The 20,769-nt window shown below is 42.9% G+C and overlaps 1 protein-coding gene across 6 annotated transcripts in view; it reads left to right on the top strand.

Moving 5' to 3' along the window:
* ANKRD17 (ankyrin repeat domain 17) overlaps positions 1-20,769 on the top strand; it is a 111,127-nt gene that overhangs the window by 23,310 nt on the left and 67,048 nt on the right. The window contains exon 1 of one of the 6 annotated variants that reach the window (XM_053362140.1): positions 3,133-3,262. The exons of the other annotated variants lie outside the window; for them this stretch is intronic. Within the exon in view, the coding sequence (XP_053218115.1) occupies positions 3,209-3,262 (54 nt within the window). The 5' untranslated portion in view covers positions 3,133-3,208. Of the gene's footprint in view, positions 1-3,132; positions 3,263-20,769 lie in introns of those variants that run through there. 6 annotated transcript variants of the gene reach the window in all.

Here is a 20,769-nt window from a genome sequence, read left to right as displayed (position 1 = left end):
GGATCGCTTGCCATGTGAAAGTGACTAGGGGGATGCTTCTCTTGAACTTTTTTCTGTCTCAATTTGCATATGCAGCAGCCTTAGTGCTGCCCGGTATTAAATACAAGGTGGTATATAGATCACTGTCCAGTTATTCACTGTTCCCGGTTTATTTCTTTTCAAGGCAAGAGGAGAAGAGCTGTGTTGTTTGCCACTTGGTGTTCACCTGATGCAATTGCTGCTTGCCCCAGGGGTGCAGGCAAGTTTCATATGGCAAGGCTGCATTAGGCTACTGATAAGTTGGCATGTAAAAACAAGTTGCAAGCAACTCACAAATAGAACATGTGCCATGAGCATCTAAGGTCCAGGTTTTTTGTAATCCTTAGCATTTCTGCTTTGGGAAGTGTGACAGATAAGGCTTTGTCCTGCCAGCTAGGGGATGACCATAAGGCAAAACATGGATAATTGTTCAGACCTGGTATAAATTAGGACTCTATCTCTGGAACTTTGAGACATCACTTGTTAGTGATCATGGACAGAACCTGGGGAGGGAAGGGTTCATGCTTTGACTTGACATGAGGTACCTATCTCACGGTGTTGTTCTTCAATGCGGTATCTCACAGTCTCCTCCCTACTTTGGGGACTGAGTGGTCAAAATGTCCTATAAATAGAAATGATGGATTATATTCAACTTTTACTCAGAGCAGGCCCATTAGAAGTGATGGACCCAAGTAAATCATTAATTTCAATAGGTCTGCTCTTCGAGGGACTAACATTGGCTACAACCCAATAATTCTCTGTGGAATCCAGTGAAATGTTTATTAGAACTGCATCTCTTTCACAGCAGCAAATATTTTCCTCTTCTTTTCCCACAAAAATTGATCACGTCTTCCAATACATGTAAATATTGGACAGAAGAGTGTTTAAAACGATGTTGCAACTATCATGTCAATCCTAATTAGCAAGTGTTGGCAGCAAACCACGCTTTAAACTCTCATTGATGCAATTATTATTCTTGACAAATATGTGTCCTTTAAATTGCTTCCAGAAGATAAGGGTTGCAGAAGTTAATTAAATGTGTTTTTAGGCATGCAACCCTACTTCAAATCCAGAAAATGGCCATTCAGACAGTATGGAAATCATTATGAATTTGGTTATTCTGTTTCCTAATTCTGTTTTTCATAATTGTAGAATGCTGTTAATGGAGACTTGTATATAAGGCTATGAATTACTCATCTCTTCTTCTCTCTGCCACCTGCCCCCGGTAGTCTATCCTTTTCCAAGTTTCTTTTCTGCTCTTTCCTTCTGAATGGATACACCTGAGACTGGAAATGCCCAGGTTCTGTCTGCTTCAGATTTTAAGCCTGGGATAACCCAAATAAACACGCATTGGATTGCAATCTAGGTCTAGAAGGAAGAGTTGCCTCACAGCTTTCAGAATGTAGCCTTGCCTTAGACAGGACTGTGTTTAATAGTCAATGTGTTGTAACTGTTGCAATGCTAGAGGCTGTAGATCTAAGGTTAAGCAGCAGGAAGGAACTTTTCATACAGTCTCCAGAATGTAGCCTTGTTTGACACTTGTTTTGGCATTCTGGAGGTCAGCCTTGGGACTGTTTCGTTCCTCTTTTCAGGGACAGCCTCTTGACCTTAGGACAGCATGGAGAAGGCTCACTTTGGGATGTTCTTGCATGGTACTGACAATGAAGGGACGCAGGTGGCGCTGTGGGACTTGGACTAGGACTTGCCGATCAGAAAGTTGGCGGTTCGAATCCCTGCGACGGAGTGAGCTCCCGTTGCTTGGTCCCTGTTCCTGCCAACCTAGCAGTTGGAAAGCACGTCAAAGTGCAAGTAGATAAATAGGTACCGCTCTGGCGGGAAGGTAAACAGTGTTTCTGTGCGCTGCTCTGGTTCACCAGAAGCGGCTTAGTCATGCTGGCCACATGACCCAGAAGCTGGACGCCGGCTCCCTCGGCCAATAAAGCGAGATGAGCGCGCAACCCCAGAGTTGGTCACGACTGGACCTAATGGTCAGGGGTCCCTTTACCTTTACCTTACTGGCAATGAAGTAAAGTGCGTATTTATGCTAAGTCTGAGTTAGACATCAAGGGTCCTTCAACACTACCGGGACTGACTTTGTATAAATAATCACTCTTATCTCATTTCTTCCCCCCTCTTTTCAGAACTTCTAAAAATGGATTTTTCCTGATTCAGAAATCATGTCGTACTTTATGGCATCAATCAGAAATACCTCAATACTGTACACACTTTCCCAATAAAACAATAGTGAAATATTATAAGGAAAAGAAGCAGCTAGTTTTCACCTGTATGCCATATATAGATACCTGTGGTACTACTATCTCATGTGCATTCTGGAATGGCAGTAGATTGACCAGGTGCCTCTTAAATAGATCTCTCAGGAAATATATTTCTTTTTTTAGACCCTTAGCGAAGTGCATATACTTTGTCTTCATAAGCCCTTATTACTAGATGATGCAACTGAGTCTTGCTTTTTTGTACTGTAGAATAATGCATTGCCTGGGCACAGAATTTTAAACTTTTCCACTGCAGAGTACGTATAACTCTGAGATTAGTTAGGTTTGTTGCAGAGAGGCGGTGTTTGTATTATTCTGTAGGTCAGCTTGTGTTAGGTATGAAATAATCTTAGGAAGAGAGCTATCCCATGTAAACACGTGAATGTTCATGTTTTAGAAGACTCAGGCAGTTCTGTCATTTGCTGTAATGGATGAGCAGAGTATTGGAAATTTGTCACAGATATTTATTAAGCACAGATTCATTCAGTGTCTGGTATTCTGTGGCATATCTGACAGAGCTAAGCAGAACAGCATGCAGGATGCTTGGGTGCAGGTGAATTGCAATTAAGTTTTAAAAAACGGTAATCCAGGATGGTTTGGTTTTTAAAAAAGAAGAAGAAGAGTTGGCTTTCTATTTCCAATTCAAACGCGCGTCCAGAAAAGGATATTGCAAAATAAGATAAATCTACTTGTGTTTGCTTTGTGTGCTTCCAGAAAAGAGCAGCTGTGTCTTTAAAAAAAGATATCCAGTGAGTCACCCCTGCTCTGTTGGTAGATCCCTGGTTTGCCAGCAGTAAAGCTGCTTGAGGGGTATAATAGAACATTCCATTTCCTGTTCCCTTGCTGACACAGAGGAGTGTTCCTACTGGCAGTGATCTAATCATAGTGCAGTAAGAATCATGGCAGTTTGATAAAACATGGTGGAGACAGCGGCTGAAATGGAAGCGTATGTTTTAGAAGACATTCTTGAGGTAGGGCTTGCTTTTTTTGCATATTGCAGGGTGCATTTGAAAGCCAATAATTTTAAAAAGTCCCTTTCGGGCGACGCTGTGCTTTAAGGCAAGTCACAGAGTCCTTGTTACGTGTGTGATGTGCTAAGATTAACTTGCAGTGCAGCTAGATCAGTCGAGAATGGAACATTCAGTGTTTATAAATTGTGGATGTGGAATATGCAGTGGGGGGGGGAGGGGGGAGGGAGGGAGAAAGAGGAGTCTGGGATTTCACATAACGCCTGCCTGCTTGTGACCTTTAGATTAACTCTTTAGAAGGTGGGGCTGCACATCGGCAGATAATCATGTTAGATTCTGAGTCCGACATACTTAATTATTTGGAAGAAAGCATATGCTTTTATATTTCAGTTTTGAGGGAGCAGAATTGTTTTTAATGCTGGTGGTTGACATCGATTCAACTGCAACAGAAAATTAATTACCAAGTAAAATACACGGCCACATCTTGACTGCCGTTTTAAAGGTGAAGTGCTGTTTAGCAGTGTCTTTACTAAGTAGGTGATGGCCTATGCACTGTGCAGTGACTGCAGACTTGCAAGTTATTACTTAAATATGACAGCTTGGCCGGGTGGTCAGGCAGGTTTTTTTTTTTTTAATATGTCTATAGCATGCCGACTAATAGAATTCTCAGTTACAATAATGCTGAGCTGGGAGGAGAAGAGGCAGTGCAGGAAATAAAGGCCTACTGCGCATTATAAAGTGCTGCATGATCAATGAACATTTTCTGGAGTCTGTGTGTGAGAGAGAGAGTGAGAGAGAGAGATGGGAATTGAGCGAGTGTGTGTTTTGTGGTTGGGGATGACACTGCAGCAGCAGTTTTATGCCTCTGTGATCTGGAGAATGAAAGCTGCTTCTGTAATTTATGTTACTGAATTTCCTTGGTTTTTTTTTTTTTTTTTACTAATCTGAATTTTTTACTCGATCTGAATCTGTAAAATAGTCCACCCCATACCACAGTCGTCAGACACCAATGGCTGAATGCCTCTCTGACTCAAGCAAGACTTTTTAGAAGTTCACTTCTAAAGGTGCATCTTCAGCGTGCTACGGAATACTTTTTAGCAATGCATGCACTTGATGAAATCATGGAAAATGAAAGTAGGAAAGCATTTTTGTATGCAGTTTCCCTTCTACAATTAAATGCCCTGTGCATGGCTAGCTTTTCTCTTGTAGTTGTACATGCCGTCTACAGTTTCCAAAACAGCAGTTGATTTTTCCATGTTTTTAAAATGTTAGTAAGCATCATAGTTGTGCATCTACTGTTGTGGTAGATTGAAGCAACTATGTTATGAAACTGCTTCCCAGTTTACAATTAATTTAAAGATTTAGGTACCAAAGATATGACATCTTCATATCTTGCTCTTGGATTATCACTACATCATGGGTTGGCATTGTAATTTTTATTTTCTGAAAATATTCCACAAGACTCTTGAAGCAGATTATGATATTTAACCCACAACAATACAATAACTGTGTGAGAATTAGAATCAAGCAGTAAAGTAAAACAATCAGAAAAATCCATAACCAGATAATCAGTAAAGGCAGTCTGAATCTCCCTCCATGGGGAGGGAGAAGTGTATACAGGTGAAAAACATCAGTGACTGTCAGATGCCTTGTGGGAAAAGCATGGGTGACAGAGCAATTATAGCAAGAATCCATCCCCTGTAGTTCTCTCCTAGCTTAGTAACTGTTGGTTGACTTGCATTTATGAAGATTTATATTTATATTTTTAGTCAGCTTGCATTTTTAAGCTTGTTTTTTTTGTAACGTTCCATAGGTTTAATTGTGTGTAACAAGTAGGAGGTACTTCCATTAACTGTTTCGCTCTGTTAATGTAAGTTAAAAAGGTAAAGGTACCCCTGCCCGTACGGGCCAGTCTTGACAGACTCTAGGGTTGTGCGCCCATCTCACTCAAGAGGCCGGGGGCCAGCGCTGTCTGGAGACACTTCCGGGTCACGTGGCCAGCGTGACATCGCTTCTCTGGCGAGCCAGAGCCACACACGGAAACGCCGTTTACCTTCCCGCTAGTAAGCGGTCCCTATTTATCTACTTGCACTCGAAGGTGCTTTCGAACTGCTAGGTTGGCAGGCGCTGGGACCGAGCAACGGGAGCGCACCCCGCCACGGGGATTCGAACCGCCGACCTTTTGATCGGCAAGCCCTAGGCGCTGAGGCTTTTACCCACAGCGCCACCCGCGTCCCTTAATGTAAGTTAGATGAATGTAATTTTGGTCCTTCCTGGTTTTGGGTGCACATCAGAAGCAGGAAATCAGCCAGGGAGGAGGTTAGAGTATTAGACAAAGAGGTGTAAGATATGTTAAAAGAGAATAGGGTGATTACAGAAATGCTGAATGAATTATTTGTGAATCTCTTCAGTGAGGAAGATGTAAGGCAGGAATGCTGAAGAACTGAGTCAAACAGAGGTGATGAGATGAGGTTTTGGGGCTTATCAACAAACTAAAAGTTAACAGCTCACTAGATGGCATTCAGCAGAGAGTTCAGAAAGAACTAGAGTTTAAAATTGATGGTCTTCTAACAAAAAGTGGATTCCCTGTCAGAGAATTTTAAAAATAGTTGTTATAACATTTTTAAAGGATCCAGGAAATTGCAGGTCAGCTTAACATTGAATATGGTTAAATTGGTGGAAAGCATTATTATTGTAAACTCCCCTGGAAGTTTTGAATTGAAAGGTAGAAAGGGATCATCTTTTAAACCTAGTAACTGGTTAAGTAACAGTAAGTGGAAAATAGTGGTAGATTGTGAGTTTTCACAATAGATGGGAGTAAGAAGTAGGTTCTTCCATGTATCTGTGCGGGGAGCTATGCTTTTGACTTGTTTGTAAATGATCTGGCATGATGGGGAAGCAGTGAGCCAGGATGACACCAAATCATGTCACAAGCACTCTGCAGAGAGCTCCAAAATGATCTCCCCAAATCGGATGAAAACTGGCAAAGGAGGATCAGTGTCAGTAAGTGTGAAGAAATGCACATTGGGGCAAAAAAATTCCAAACTTCACATATACACTGATGGGGTATGAATTGGTAGCGTTGAGCCAGGAAGGGCATCTTGGGGTCATGAGCTTACTGAAAACCGTAACCCAGCATGCAGCAGCCATGGAAAAAGGCAAATTTCATGCTGCGGATTATTGTGAAAGAAGTTGAAAATAAAACTGCTTGTATTGTAATGCCCATATAGAAATCTGTATTGTAGCCACACTTAGAATACTGTGTACAATTCTGGTTGCTCACCACAATAAAAGAAAAGAAAAAAAAGAGAAGAGAAAAGAAAAGAAAAGAAATTGTCAAGTTGGAAAATATGCTGAGAAGGGCAACTGTAATGAGTTGGAATATCTTTACTATGAGTTAAGGTTAAAGCATTTGGGACTTAGTTTTGTGGGGGGAAAGGTAAGTTGGGCATGACAGAGGTTTCAGCACATGCTAGAAACGTGGACAGTATCCTGCTGGCTATTTTAGATATAGGAAAAAGACTGCATTTTATATTGATTTTAGGTTATTTTATTTGCCATTGTTCTCTTTTGTACATCAGCAATTTTTAAAATGTTGAGTGGTTTATACTTTTCTTAGAATAAATCAGATAATAAAACTACTATAAATGGTGTGGAGAAGGTTGACAGAGAAGGCTTTTTGTCTTAGTGGCATGGAGCGCTTTTCATCGGCTTTGACTGGTGGCCCAGCTGTGCCCCTATCTGGACAGGGGCAGCCTAACGTCTGTGGCTTATGCTCTGGTAACCTCTAGGTTAGATGGCTGCAATGTGTTATATGTGGGGCTCAGTGCTGGATTTACATATAAGCTAAACAAGCTATAGCTTAGGGCCCCACTCTCTTGGGGTCCCCCAAAAAATTTAAAGGAAAAAAACCTGGATACTTCTTAATTGTATTTCAGTTCAACAATTACTTTGATAAAATACATATTTTGTATTGTGCAAATGGCTTTATATACCTATTAGGTCCATAAATTACCATATAGCATATATTCAACACAAAAAACAGCGACCATTTGTTGTTGGCAAAGGACAGCTGGACATATAAAGGGCCCCATTACCTTCAATAGCTCAGGGCCTCATCAAACCTAAATCCGGCCCTGGTGGGGCTGCCTCTGAAGATTGTTTGGAAACTTCAGCTGCTGCAGAATTCGGCTCACTGGGGTAAGACGGTTTGAGCATATTACATTGATCCTGGTCCAACTGCACTGGCTGCCAATTAGTTTCCAGGCCCAATTCAAAGGGCTGGTTTTGACCTCTATAAAGCCTTAAACAGCTCAGGATCGCGATACCTCATGGACCACCACTCCCCATATGAACCAACTTGGCTGAGGCCCTTCTTCATATGCCTCCTCCACAAGAGGTCCAGAGGGTGGCAACACGAGGATGGGCCTTTTCTGCAGTGGCTCCTCGATTGGGGAAAGCTCTCCTAGGGAGACTCGGCTGGTGCCTTCAGTTTACATCTTTAGGTGCCAGACAAGATTGTTTCTTCAAATAGGCCTTTGGCTGATTAACATCGAATGCCCATTTAAATGTGTTTGTAGGAGGGAGAGTGTTACGTGTTTGTTCTGTTCTTGTTTTTATTAGGTATTTTGTGTTTCTATTTTGTATTTTTATGGGGTGAACTGCCCTGAGATCTTTGGATGAAAGGCGGTGTACAAGTTTTACTACTACTGCTACTGCTACTACAACTACTACTTGAGTAATCCACTCAGTGCTTTGCCTAAGGTTGAAGACAGACCTGCTGCATGCCATCTTAAGACTGTGACTAGATGCAGATTCCATGACTTCAAAGTTGGCCAAAAGCAGTTAATGATAGCCGCTGGATAGGATGACTGTAAAAGGGGAATGGTTTATTGATGTAAGGCAGGGGTTAGCAAACTTTTTCAGCACTGCCCCTCAGACCTTGTGGGGGGGCCGGACTATATTTTTTTGGGGGGGGAGAACGAATTCCTGTGCCCCACAAATAACCCAGAGATGCATAGGCAGGCCCCACAAATAGACCAGAGATGCATTTTAAATAAAAGGACACATTCTACTAATGTAAAAACACACTGGTTCCTGGACCATCCGCGGGCTGGATTTAGAAGGCGATTGGGCCAGATCCAGCCCCCGGGACTTAGTTTGTCTACCCCTGATGTAAGGTAAAGTTGATCAATAGCTAGTAGCTATGGCTGCTGTGGGACGCAGGTGGCACTGTGGGTTAAACCACAGAGCCTAGGACTTGCCGATCAGAAGGTCGGCGGTTCGAATCCCCGCAATGGGGTGAGCTCCCGTTACTCGGTCCCTGCTCCTGCCAACCTAGCAGTTCGAAAGCACGTCAAAGTGCAAGTAGATAATTAGGTACCGCTCCAGCAGGAAGGTAAACGGTGTTTCCGCGTGCTGCTTTGGTTTGCCAGAAGCGGCTTAGTCATGCTGGCCACATGACCCGGAAGCTGTACGCTGGCTCCCTCGGCCAATAAAGCGATATGAGCGCCGCAACCCCAGAGTCAGTCACGACTGGACCTAATGGTCAGGATTCCCTTTACCCTTTACCTTTATGGCTGCTGTAGGCAACCTACAGTTTCAGAAGAAGTATGTCTCTGGAGTGACAGTCGCTGGAGAGCAGCAGTGGGAGAAGGCTACTTGTGGACTTAGCAGAGGCATGTGGTTGGCCAAAGTATATGAAACAGGATACTGTTCTAGATGGACTTCTGGTCCGATCTGGCATGCTGCAGTGCTTATGTATTTTCTACCACTAGCTATATCTCCTTGTTTTGCAGTGAAGGTTGCTCCTGAGGGGTCTGTTTTGATTAAGACAAAACCTTTCTTGCTGCTTTGCCTTGCTGGAATGTGAAAGTTCTTTCTAGAGGGGAAGCACATAACTGAACACACTAAACCTTGTAGTCAAAACAAGCCGTTCTGCCCTAATGTTAGAAATGCAAGAAGGAAGTATGAGGGAGTTGGTTATTTTATTTGGGGATTGTTTATGCCCACAGAAATTTGTCCTAATATGCAAACAAAGCAGACATTTGTACAGAGGGTCTTTCTATAAGGCAAGTTGCATTTATAACACTTAATAAAAAATTATTATCTTGGGAGCATCCCCTTTGATAGGGAGTTTGGTAGAGGGATTCTTTACGGATTTTTGATTTTTCAGCTGGCTTCTGAAGTACAGTCAAGTAAACGAGCATGTGAATGCATAACTTTTCATTCATATTAATTGTATTTGAATTCTCATGAAATGTAATAACAAAAGCACCAATCTAGCCTTGCAAGTGGCTACAACATTTAGTAGGCCTACATTGCCTTTTTACTAGACAAATTGCCTCATAATTTTATTTTATTTTTGATACACTGATTGTGTATTTTAAGACAAACAGCCAATTATTGCTTGCTGTGACTATTATAAGCTGGGTGTTTTTTTCCTTAATGTACAGACCATTGTGTTAGTTAGAGAGAACAATGTTCTTAGTGGGTTGATTTCTAGAGCTAAAATGTTAAGTATACAGTTCTTCATTGTCACATCTTTGTATATTATAGAAGTGGTTTTGAGATAAGGGTTGTATCCAGAGCCAGTCCTCCTCAGGGTAGACCCATTGAATTAATTCAGTCTGATTGGATACAACCATAATATGTTATGAAAAATGGCTTCCTTGGGTGGGTGCATCAGCAGAAAAAGACATGTTTTAATGTTAGTTGTACATGTCAGATACACTCTTCAAATTAGTTAAAACAGTTTTTGTTGTAATAAACGAGAAACATTTTAGGGGCAGTCTACCTAATATTAAGTATACACATTTTGTACTACTGGACTAGGATACAATCAGTGTGGGCTAATATAAAATTATTCTATCCTTTGTCTAGGTGAATCTAAATGATTTTTGAAATAAAATGACTGTACTTTATTCTGAGGGTACATTCTTGGGCACTGAGCCCCTAGTGGACATTGCCCTGGGCTCTTTTTGTGATGCTAAATCCACGCTGTGCAATGCATGCTGTGAATCTTATGCATATTTGTTCAGAAGTAAAGTCCAACACTGTTCAGTGGGACTTTCTCCAGGTAAATGTGCATACTGCAGATAACTCAGTCTGATGAATTTTGTAAACTCAGGCTTCATCTAAGTTGATAAATGTGATAAACACATGAAAAAGCCTATATACTTTTATTCTTTGATTCATTTCACAGCTTTTGAGAGGTTTCTCAAACAATTTGTTTTCAGGTTCAAAATCCAAACAGCTGTGCATGTGTGGGTTTTGATATTTAGATGCCTGTTTTAATTTCCTGACCACGAAATGTTATTTCTAAAATGACATAGTTGTCAGTTTCTCAGTGCAGAGTCCCTGAATGACTAACATTTTTTGTTGGACGAGATTTCGTAGACGAGAGTCTATTTATCATATGCAGTCTTTCCAAGATGGATTGTTGAAACTCTCTGGCCATGTGGTTTGGAAAAGCTGTACTCTGGATTTTATAATGAAACTATTTTTAGCGTATGGGATTATTCATTTAGCGTGCTGATAATGGTGAAGATAGTTCATGATTGGATTTCTCCTTTGCCGGCTTGCATGACACATGATATGTATGGTACAGTCATGCTTTCACAAGAAGATGCCACTTTACTCTAAATGCCTGCTGAGAAAATCCATAATTTGGTAAGCTGTTGAGCAAGTTTTACATGAATTATTGGTTGATAATATTGGCCTAAAAAAAGTTATTTTAAAGCAGTGAGTTGAAAGGATTTTAACTGTTTAAAAGGATTTGTGGCAGGTCTCCTGATTCATAGAACACCTTAAATTCCAGCTGTTTCTGAGTCAAAAATTTGGACTTTTCACCATGTCATTCTAAAACTGCAATTCATATTTTATTCAGAAGTAAGCACTATTAAGCTTACTAGTGCTTACTTCCGAGTAAACATGGATAGGATCTGTAATATATATTGAACATTGGTTAACAATATCTTTTATTAAGCCAGCTGCAGTACAGTCTATACATTTATGTTTGAAAGCTAAACAATCTTGCAAATAAGTTATATTACTTTGAACGAATTTTCTTCAAAAATCTTAAATCACTAACCCAATCTAGGAGCCTCATCAAGGTAGGGGGAGAAGTATAGAGGCTGTATTTTATTTTTTATTTGTTGGTATTTAGTACCTCACAGATCATACCAGGAATCTGAAGTATTAGAATTAAAGATGTTTTTCTTAGTGATTTGCAGACCGAAAGAGAGAACTGAATTCTACTCCATCCCCCAGCACTAATTTTTAAGCTGGAACCCCTGTTTCTTCCAATTGATTAGTGCAGATAAAATAAGTGAACAAATGTTCTCATGCACCTTGTGAATGTGAGCTAATCAGCACAAACAATAGTAAACTCTAAAGCTTGCCTGTGCCTTATCCTTATCTCCTCATTTCACTCAAGTCAGAGAAGAAGGGAGGATCACTCTCAGGAGCAGGGAGGAATGGTCACTGTTGTGATTGCGACCATGGCATTTGTGGAATCCTTACTGGAATGTAACTTTGGCTTAAATGGTATTGCTCAAGTAATGGCTGGTCCACTTGGTATTGCCTCATATTGTTGATGCCAATTCTATTCTTAAAAACCACATTTATCTGACCATTAATCTAACTATAACAATACCTCTATAATGCACCCCCCCTCTAATTTATAAAGCAGTACAGTGGTGCCTCGCAAGACGAAATTCATCCGTTCCGCGAGTCTCTTCGTCTTGCGGTTTTTTCGTCTTGCGAAGCACGGCTATTAGCGGCTTAGCGGCTATTAGCGGCTATTAACGGCTTAGCGGCTTTAAGAAAAAGGAAACAAACTTGCAAGAACTCGCAAGACGTTTCGTCTTGCGAAGCAAGCCCATAGGGAAATTCGTCTTGCAGAACGACTCAAAAAACGGAAAACTCTTTCGTCTAGCGAGTTTTTCGTCTTGCGAGGCATTCGTCTTGCGGGGCACCACAGTATTTTGGAAGTCTATGCAAGTAACTCACTCATTAAGAATGGTAAGGAAATCCTTGTGATCTAGGCCAATCATCTAAAGTTGTCTTAGATCTGGGACCTTCCTCCAACCCCAGTCTTTTAAATGGGTTTCACTCTTCTTCTTCTTCTTCTTCTTCTTCTTCTTCTTCTTCTTCTTCTTCTTCTCCTTCTCCTTCTCCTTCTCCTTCTCCTTCTCCTTCTCCTTCTCCTTCTCCTCCTCCTCCTCCTCCTTCTCCTCCTTCTCCTCCTTTTCCTTTTAGGATGTAGCTTTCTGATGACTGTGCCCTGGTGTGACTCACCTTACAAGGCCAGTGGTTTAGACCTATGGAAACAAATTACCTTCAGGCCCCAGAAGGATGCTGGGTACATGATACAAAATTAGAACATATTTGTCTGCACACCTTTTTAATTGTAAATTTTGCATTAGGTGTTACCAGGGAGTTGGGACAGCTAGGAAGACCCTTGCTAATTAGAAGGGGTCCTCCTTAAGTCCCTGCTGTCATCTTCTAGTGAGGAAATATGGTGCCATCTGAGCTGGACAAAACACTTCCCTCTATTATACAGTTCAGGGCTTACTATTGTGTTAGTGAGAGCTATTATTCCAGCCACATTTATTTATACAATATATAAAGAACTCTTTGTTTTCTCAACTCTCATTTTGGATTTTGTCATGAGAATCAAATTTGTGTAGCATAATTTGGGGGAGTTACGGGGGTTTTGTACGTTGCATGCTGCATTCAACCACCCTACACTGGCTTTTTATAGCAGCCTATGGGTTTTCGTTAACAATCCCAATAAAACTTACATGCTGCCCTCACAGTTGCAGAAATTTGAGTGCTGAGGCACAAATTTCTTTGTAGATTTTAGTGCTAAAGCAGTTGTTAACAGTGCACACTTCTTCGTATTAAGATTTACTTGAATAATCTGTTTATGCGGAATCTGTCAGAATCTGACAACAATCAAAAGAGAATTCCAGCTAGCTATTATATTTTCAGCTTTAAATACATGTAAGAATGTTGGTGGCTTTTGAAAAAAGAATGGGAGCTTTTCTGCTTAGGGATAGTTTGTATGACTAGGTGCTCCCGTCCCAAGTCACATTTTTTCACTTACATTCATTTCATTGATCATTGCCAAAGGAAAAGTGAGGTGCATATTTTACAAAAGCAGCAGTAGTGAATAAAGCATGACATTTGTATGCATTCTGAGAAATAAATTGTTTTGCATTAGTTAGTAATTGTTTAAAAATTTCATACCAAATTGTAAAATCTTAAGACGTATATACATAATGTGATATTTGCAGAATGTTGCTTAATGAACATATATTTGGGTTCAAAATGTGGTGTGTTTGGTGCAGAATTTGATTTGTGTTTACTTGGGTCACAGAATATCCTGTATTAAAGGAAATAAACTTGTATAGATGAGGGATGATTCCACTCTACTTTGCTCATTAAAATTGTTTCTTACCCATACTTCATCATAAGGTCCTAGTTACAAGCGTATAATCCAGTGACAAAGGAGTTCAATGAAACAATTTAAAACAAGTCAAAGAATGCACAAATGGAGGTAGTCCTACAGAAATCACATACATTTTACCGGCCCAGAAAAATAAATTGTGCCCAGGAAGGACCTAATTTTGCATGCAAAGCTATTTACCTGAAACCACACTCAATTGTCTCACACCTCATGTCATGTGTGGGGCACATTAAAAGGTAAAGCCTGCCTGCCAATTTGAAATCACACCACCCCAGCAAAGAAAATGGGCTTTGCAATAGCAGGCAGCTGCTTCCGTTGCCTGCAAGGTTTGAAATCAAACTGGGGGCAAAGGAACATTTTGTTTGCAATTCAGGCTGGTCTGTAAAAGAAAACACTTGAACTGATGCCATGGTGATGTCAGGTCATGGAGATCTGCCACTCTCTCAGTGTGACTCATGGAAGTTTGGCGAGGTCAGGATCTGGTCCACTGGCTGCATCCAGTTCCCTACTCCTGTCCTAAACAGTTGATGCTGCACTATGAATTAGGAGGCAGGCTTTGTTCAGCAGGGATGACTGAGGGCTGAATACAAGGCTCTTCCATGTGACTGCCATTTTTTTTGAAAGCAACAAGGTCATAAGCAATCCCATACAATATGTTCAGAGTGCTCACTTAGAAGCACAGAAAGGGTGGGTAAGCAGTCTTGGTCATCCCACATAGCAACCAGGGCTACCTCCTAGAATCTGTACAAGAGGCTATTTCCTTTCTAGTCTTAATTGGGCGTTGCCCTAAAGGGTGGCGGTGGTAAGGGAAAGCTTTTAGGAAATGACACATGGAGCTGCAGACAAGATAGCTGCTATATATTGCCCTGCCGCATGTCCCGCCGTTCTTAATTTAAAGCTGCATTTGTTTGCACGGCAGTCGCAGCATAAGACTAAGCGCCAACTTTTAGCCTTGTGGAGAGGGATAGCTGCCTCCAGGGGCATGAAAGAATGAAGAACAAGCCTCCCTGCAGCTTTTGAAGCACTAGCCGATCCCATGTTAAGAGGGCAGTACTAAGAGAGTCTAAACAACAGAGCCTAGGGCTTGCTGATCAGAAGGTCGGCGGTTTGAATCCCCACGACGGGGTGAGCTCCCGCTGCTTGGTCCGTGCTCCTGCCAACCTAGCAGAAGCGGCTTAGTCATGCTGGCCACATGACCCGGAAGCTGTACGCTGGCTCCCTCGGCCAGTAAAGCGAGATGAGCGCCGCAACCCCAGAGTCGTTCGCGACTGGACCTAACGGTCAGGGGTCCCTTTACCTTTACTGAGAGAGAAGGTACACATTCTTCTTTCTCCTAAGAGATAGCAGCCAGGCTACAAGAGGGGTTATAGCCCTGTACAGTTTAAAACAGGTATGGTTATAAAGGCTTCACGTGAGACCTCATTGTTGCTGCTATTCCCGACTTTGGGTTAAGCGCTCTACTGCTGTATGGGGATTGCCACAGGAGAGTCCACTGAGCACAAGCTGGGCTGCTGCCCCATTCACAGTTGCTTGCAGCCTGATCTACCTTGTATTTCAACTTTTTATATTTACACTGTTAAGAGGAAGCTACTGTTAAGCACCTTATATCTCCTGTTGTGCGGTGTGAAGTGATTTGGCCTTTTATGTGATTTCTCCACAGAGTGAGGAAGCAAGTCCAACTAAGCTAGTACATACAGTGCCGTTGAAACGTGGTTTTTATTTATGTCCTTGTTTTGTAGCTGCGCAGAGAAAAAACACTTTAGACACCCCCGCCATCCCTTCTTCCTGGTCCTTCTTTTATGAAGATGAAAGCAGGGATCCTTTTTATTTTATTTTAAACAGCTTACCAAGAAAATGACCTTGATCTTTGAGGCTGTCATCCTTCCTGCACAGGAAGCCTTTATTTGGCAATGAGATTCTGTTCTAACGCACAGAGGCAACGAGAGTGACAGTACTTGCTGTGGTAACTGAGCATTCAGCTTGGAGCAGACCTTGAAATCTCCCAGGTGATGTTTTCTAAGCCTAGGTAACTAGGTCTCTAACAGGATCTGGATGTTAGACCTTATCTCACCATTACCTGCCACATCTGAAATACATTCCACTTGTAGATGGAATAGGGAAGTTAAATTTGATAGTCTGGTTAATAGTGTCTGCTGTATCCATTTGTTTCGGGAACTTTTTGGTGGATTGTGAGGCAAGCCTGCCAGGATTGTTCCCTCACCCCATGTCCCCAAACTGCAAAACTCTACCTGCTATTCCAGTGCACCTTCAATACTAGCAAATGTATTATGACATAAGCTTTCGTGTACAGGAGTATTTGTTGTTGTTTAGTCGTTTAGTCGTGACCGACTCCTCGTGACCCCATGGACCAGAGCACGCCAGGCACTCCTGTCTTCCACTGCCTCCTGCACTTTAGTCAAACTCATGCTGGTAGCTTCGAGAACACTGTCCAACCATTTCCTCATCTGTCGTCCCCTTCTCCTTGTGCCCTCCATCTTTCCCAACATCAGGGTCTTTTTCAGGGAGTCTTCTTTTCTCATGAGGTGGCCAAAGTCTTGGAGCCTCAGCTTCAGGATCTGTCCTTGCCAGTGAGCACTCAGGGCTGATTTCCTTCAGAGAGCCAGCGTGGTGTAGTGGTTAAGAGCGATAGACTCGTAATCTGGGGAACCGAGTTCGCGTCTCCGCTCCTCCACATGCAGCTGCTGGGTGACCTTGGGCCAGCCACATTTCTTTGAATTCTCTCAGCCCCACTCACCTTACAGAATGTTTGTTGTGGGGGAGAAAGGGAAAGGAGATTGTTAGCCGCTTTGAGACTCCTTAGGGTAGTGAAAGGCGGGATATCAAATCCAAACTCCTCCTCCTCCTCCTCCTCCTCCTCCGCTGCTGCTGCTGCTGCTGCTGCTGCTGCTGCTTCTTCTTCTTCTTCTTCTTCTTCTTCTTCTTCTTCTTTTTCAGAATGGATAGGTTTGGGACTCTCAAGAGTCTCCTCCAGCACCATAATTCAAAAGCATCAATTTACCTGCACCAAATACTACTTTCTATCGGCAGTAAGGGTGATGTGGAAGGAGCACTTAAACCCGAGACTTGGGGGACCTCTCTCTCTTTTTCCTGCAGTGGAGGAGGGGTTCCATGAATGGGTTGTCTCCTCCCAATTGCTGCCCTAGGAGGGAAGATGCAAATGAGCAGAGCTCACCTGAGGGGCACAGACAACCTCTCCCCAGTTCACTTTCTGCCCATCTCAACCTTATGTGTTTGGCTTGGCTGGCTGTCAGCTTCGGCCCTGTATACCTGAAGGAGCACAGGGTCCTAAGCAGCGTAGGGTTTCAGGTGAGCAGCAGCACTTCAAAGCATGCTTGGAAATGGTCTAGAAACCTTTCAAAACTGACTAGGTATGTTCCTGCCAACCAGACTCAGTATTTTGAACAAACTGCAGCTTAGGAAGTCTTCAAAGGCTGCCCCCCACAGCACACATTGCAGCAGTAAATCCTAGATGTTGCCAGAGCCTACAGCCGTGGCCATTGTATCTTTGAAGGAGAGGCTACAGCTGGCACACTGGCCATAAACTGCTGAAAGGCACTCCTTGCCAAGGTGACTACTTGGTCCTCTGGTGATGCAACTTGATCTCGGAGTACTGCCAGGCAGTGATCTGGATCCTTTTATAGGGAGTGCAGTTTCATCTGGGTCAGGTTGAGCACCATCTCCCTGGATGGGCAGATCAGCTACCCACAGAATCTCCATCTTCTCAACTTTGAGTTTCAGTTTATTGCCCCTCATTCAGCCCATTACTGAGTCCAGGTAGTTACTCAGCATTTTGACTGCCTCACCTGACTCCTGAAAGAAAAGCTGAGTGTTTGGGGAAGCTTTTAATGTTTGATGGATTTGTTGTTGTTGTTGTTGTTTAGTCGTGTCCGACTCTTCGTGACCCCATGGACCAGAGCACGCCAGGCACCTCTGTCCTCCACTACCTCCCGCAGTTTGGTCAAACTCATGCTGGTAACCTCGAAAACACTATCCAACCATCTCGTCCTCTGTCGCCCCCTTCTCCTTGTGCCCTCCATCTTTCCCAGCATCAGTGTCTTCTCCAGGGAGTCTTCTCTTCTCATGAGGTGGCCAAAGTACTGGAGCCTCAGCTTCACGATCTGTCCTTCCAGTGAGCACTCAGGGCTGATTTCCTTAAGAATGGATGCATTTGATCTTCTTGCAGGCCATGGGACTCTCAAGAGTCTTCTCCAGCACCATAATTCAAAAGCATCAATTCTTCGGCGATCAGCCTTCTTTATGGTCCAGCTCTCACTTCCATACATCACTACTGGGAAAACCATGGCTTTAACTATACGGACCTTTGTTGGCAAGGTGACGTCTCTACTTCTCAAGATGCTGTCTAGGCCTGTCATTGCCCTTCTCCCAAGAAGCAGGCGTCTTTTAATTTCGTGGCTGCTGTCACCATCTGCAGTGATCATGGAGCCCAAGAAAGTAAAATCTCTCACTGCCTCCATTTCTTCCCCTTCTATTTGCCAGGAGGTGATGGGACCAGTGGCCATGATCTTCGTTTTTTTGATGTTGAGCTTCAGACCATATTTTGCGCTCTCCTCTTTCACCCTCATTAAAAGGTTCTTTAATTCCTCCTCACTTTCTGCCATCAAGGTTGTGTCATCTGCATATCTGAGGTTGTTGATATTTCTTCCGGCATTTTTGATGGATTACTGTATTTTAATATTTTGTTGGAAGCTGCCCAGAGTGTCTGGGGAAGCCCAGCCAGATGGGCGGGGTATGAATAATAATAAATTATTATTATTATTATTATTATTATTATTATTATTATTTGCACTTTACTCCAAATTCCTGAATAATCTCTCCCAGCAGTTTCATGGAGATGTTGCATACTAGGGGTAATATCTAATGCCTTCCTTCACTTAGGATAAGGATTTATGCTTCCACGACAGAACTTTGCCCCTCCTCTCCCCATATGTACCCTATAGCCTCCCAAAATCTGCTCCGGAAAACCCCTAGGACACATTTAGTGGGTGTGCAGGGGGAGTTCTGCTGCACAAGGGAAAATCCTAGCGCTGGTGAAATGTGATGGAACTGGCGCTGATGGAACTTAGCTCTGTTTCTGAAAGAAGCATAATCAATGTTTATTAACCTATAAAATAAGTGATTTCTACTTGAATGGTAATACGTCCAATTTATACAGAAGTGAATATTTTAAGTAGAGTATTCCAAGGCTGAGATTATTTTACTGATTTTATTCATTTAGGAACCACATCCCGTAAATAACTTTTGGATGTTTTAACAATGAAAAGCATAAATAAAAACAATTCAGGTCCAGTGCAGATTCAGACTGCGATAAATGTCTCCACTTAAAAGGCTTTTTGGTAAGGGAAAGTCTGCAAGAGGCACCGAAAGGGTAGAAAAGATGGCTCCTGTATTGGAAGGGAGTACTGTAGGTGCCGCCATACTAAAGGCCTGGTTCCTACGCTGTGCAGAAGGGACCTCCTGATGAAATGATTTGCATGGCGATTCCCGCCTCCCCCCAATTGGAATAAATAAAGACACCGGACACCATTGATTAAGGTTAATGGGCAAAAATTGGCCACAGCTTTATTAGTTACAGGTAAGAGCGGTATTGGGACGCGGGTGGTGCTGTGGGTAAAAGCCTCAGCGCCTAGGGCTTGCCGATCGAAAGGTCGGCGGTTCGAATCCCCGCGGCGGGGTGCGCTCCCGTCGTCGGTCCCAGCGCCTGCCAACCTAGCAGTTCGAAAGCACCCCCGGGTGCAAGTAGATAAATAGGGACCGCTTACCAGCGGGAAGGTAAACGGCGGTTCCGTGTGCTGTGCTGGCTCGCCAGATGCAGCTTGTCACGCTGGCCACGTGACCCAGAAATGTCTCCGGACAGCGCTGGCCCCTGGCCTCTTGAGTGAGATGGGCGCACAACCCTAGAGCCTGTCAAGACTGGCCCGTACGGGCAGGGGTACCTTTACCTTTTAAGAGCGGTATTGGCTTTAGGCATTGGTCCTATCAGACTATCCGGCTTCAGCCTGTTAGCATGAAAACCGGAAAGGGTTAACACCAGCAGGGGGAGCCCTGCTGATGCACATCAAATAGGTACTCCCCCAGGGGTCACTGCTCGGGGGCGTGCTTTAGGCCCTGGCCTCCATAGGTTTTGGACGAGGCAACGCCCCCCGGAATCCTTTACCGGATTACCCTTAAATATTTGGGTGAGGTGATGGCGCTCCTCCCCCCAACACATCTACATAATAATACCCTCTACCAATGCCTAACCACCATATTAAAGGCCTGGTTCCTACATTGTGCAGAAGGGACCTCCTGAAGAAACGATATCTGTAAAATGAGCTTGAATTGTATAATATGAGAGAAGGGGAAAAACACATTTCTATCTGCTTCCTCCACTCCATATATAATTTACAAGCTTTCGTCATAGTTTGCATTAGTTGTCTTTCAAAAAGCCAGAAATGCTTTATCTTATTGTAAAGATGTTCCCAACTCATTTCAGATGCCCTTTCCAGCTCTACAGCATCTTCTTTGTGATGGGGGCAGCCAGAACTGCACACAGTATTGCAAATGTGGTTATGCCAGAAATTTGTACAAGAGCTTTACAATATTAGCAGTTGGGTGTTCATTCCCAATCCTAATAACCCCTGGCATGAAATTTGCCCTTTCCCATGGCTGCTGTACATGGGACAGTATGTGCTGTACATGGGCTGCTGTACATGGGCTATCCGCCATGACCGCCATATCTTTTTCCTGCTTAATAACTGCCAGTTCAGACCCCTTCAATGCATATGTGAAGTTAGGGTTTGTTAGCGTATATTGACTTCTGTATGTGTCCCTACTCTACATGGTAAACCCGTTTGGACTTCATTGTGCCTTATTGTGTAAATAAGCTAGTAAACAATGCAGAAGATGAGATGAGCCCCGCAGTTATTCAGTTAGTCTTAATCTAAGACACTTTGATGAGATCATGGCTCACAATGACTAAGGTAAAGGTAAAGGTAAAGGGACCCCTGACCATTAG

Source organism: Podarcis raffonei, chromosome 13 (genome assembly GCF_027172205.1).
Source record: "Podarcis raffonei isolate rPodRaf1 chromosome 13, rPodRaf1.pri, whole genome shotgun sequence".
Taxonomy (NCBI): domain Eukaryota; kingdom Metazoa; phylum Chordata; class Lepidosauria; order Squamata; family Lacertidae; genus Podarcis; species Podarcis raffonei.
Note: the sequence above shows the minus strand (reverse complement) of the source record. Positions and strands in the feature narration are given on the sequence as shown.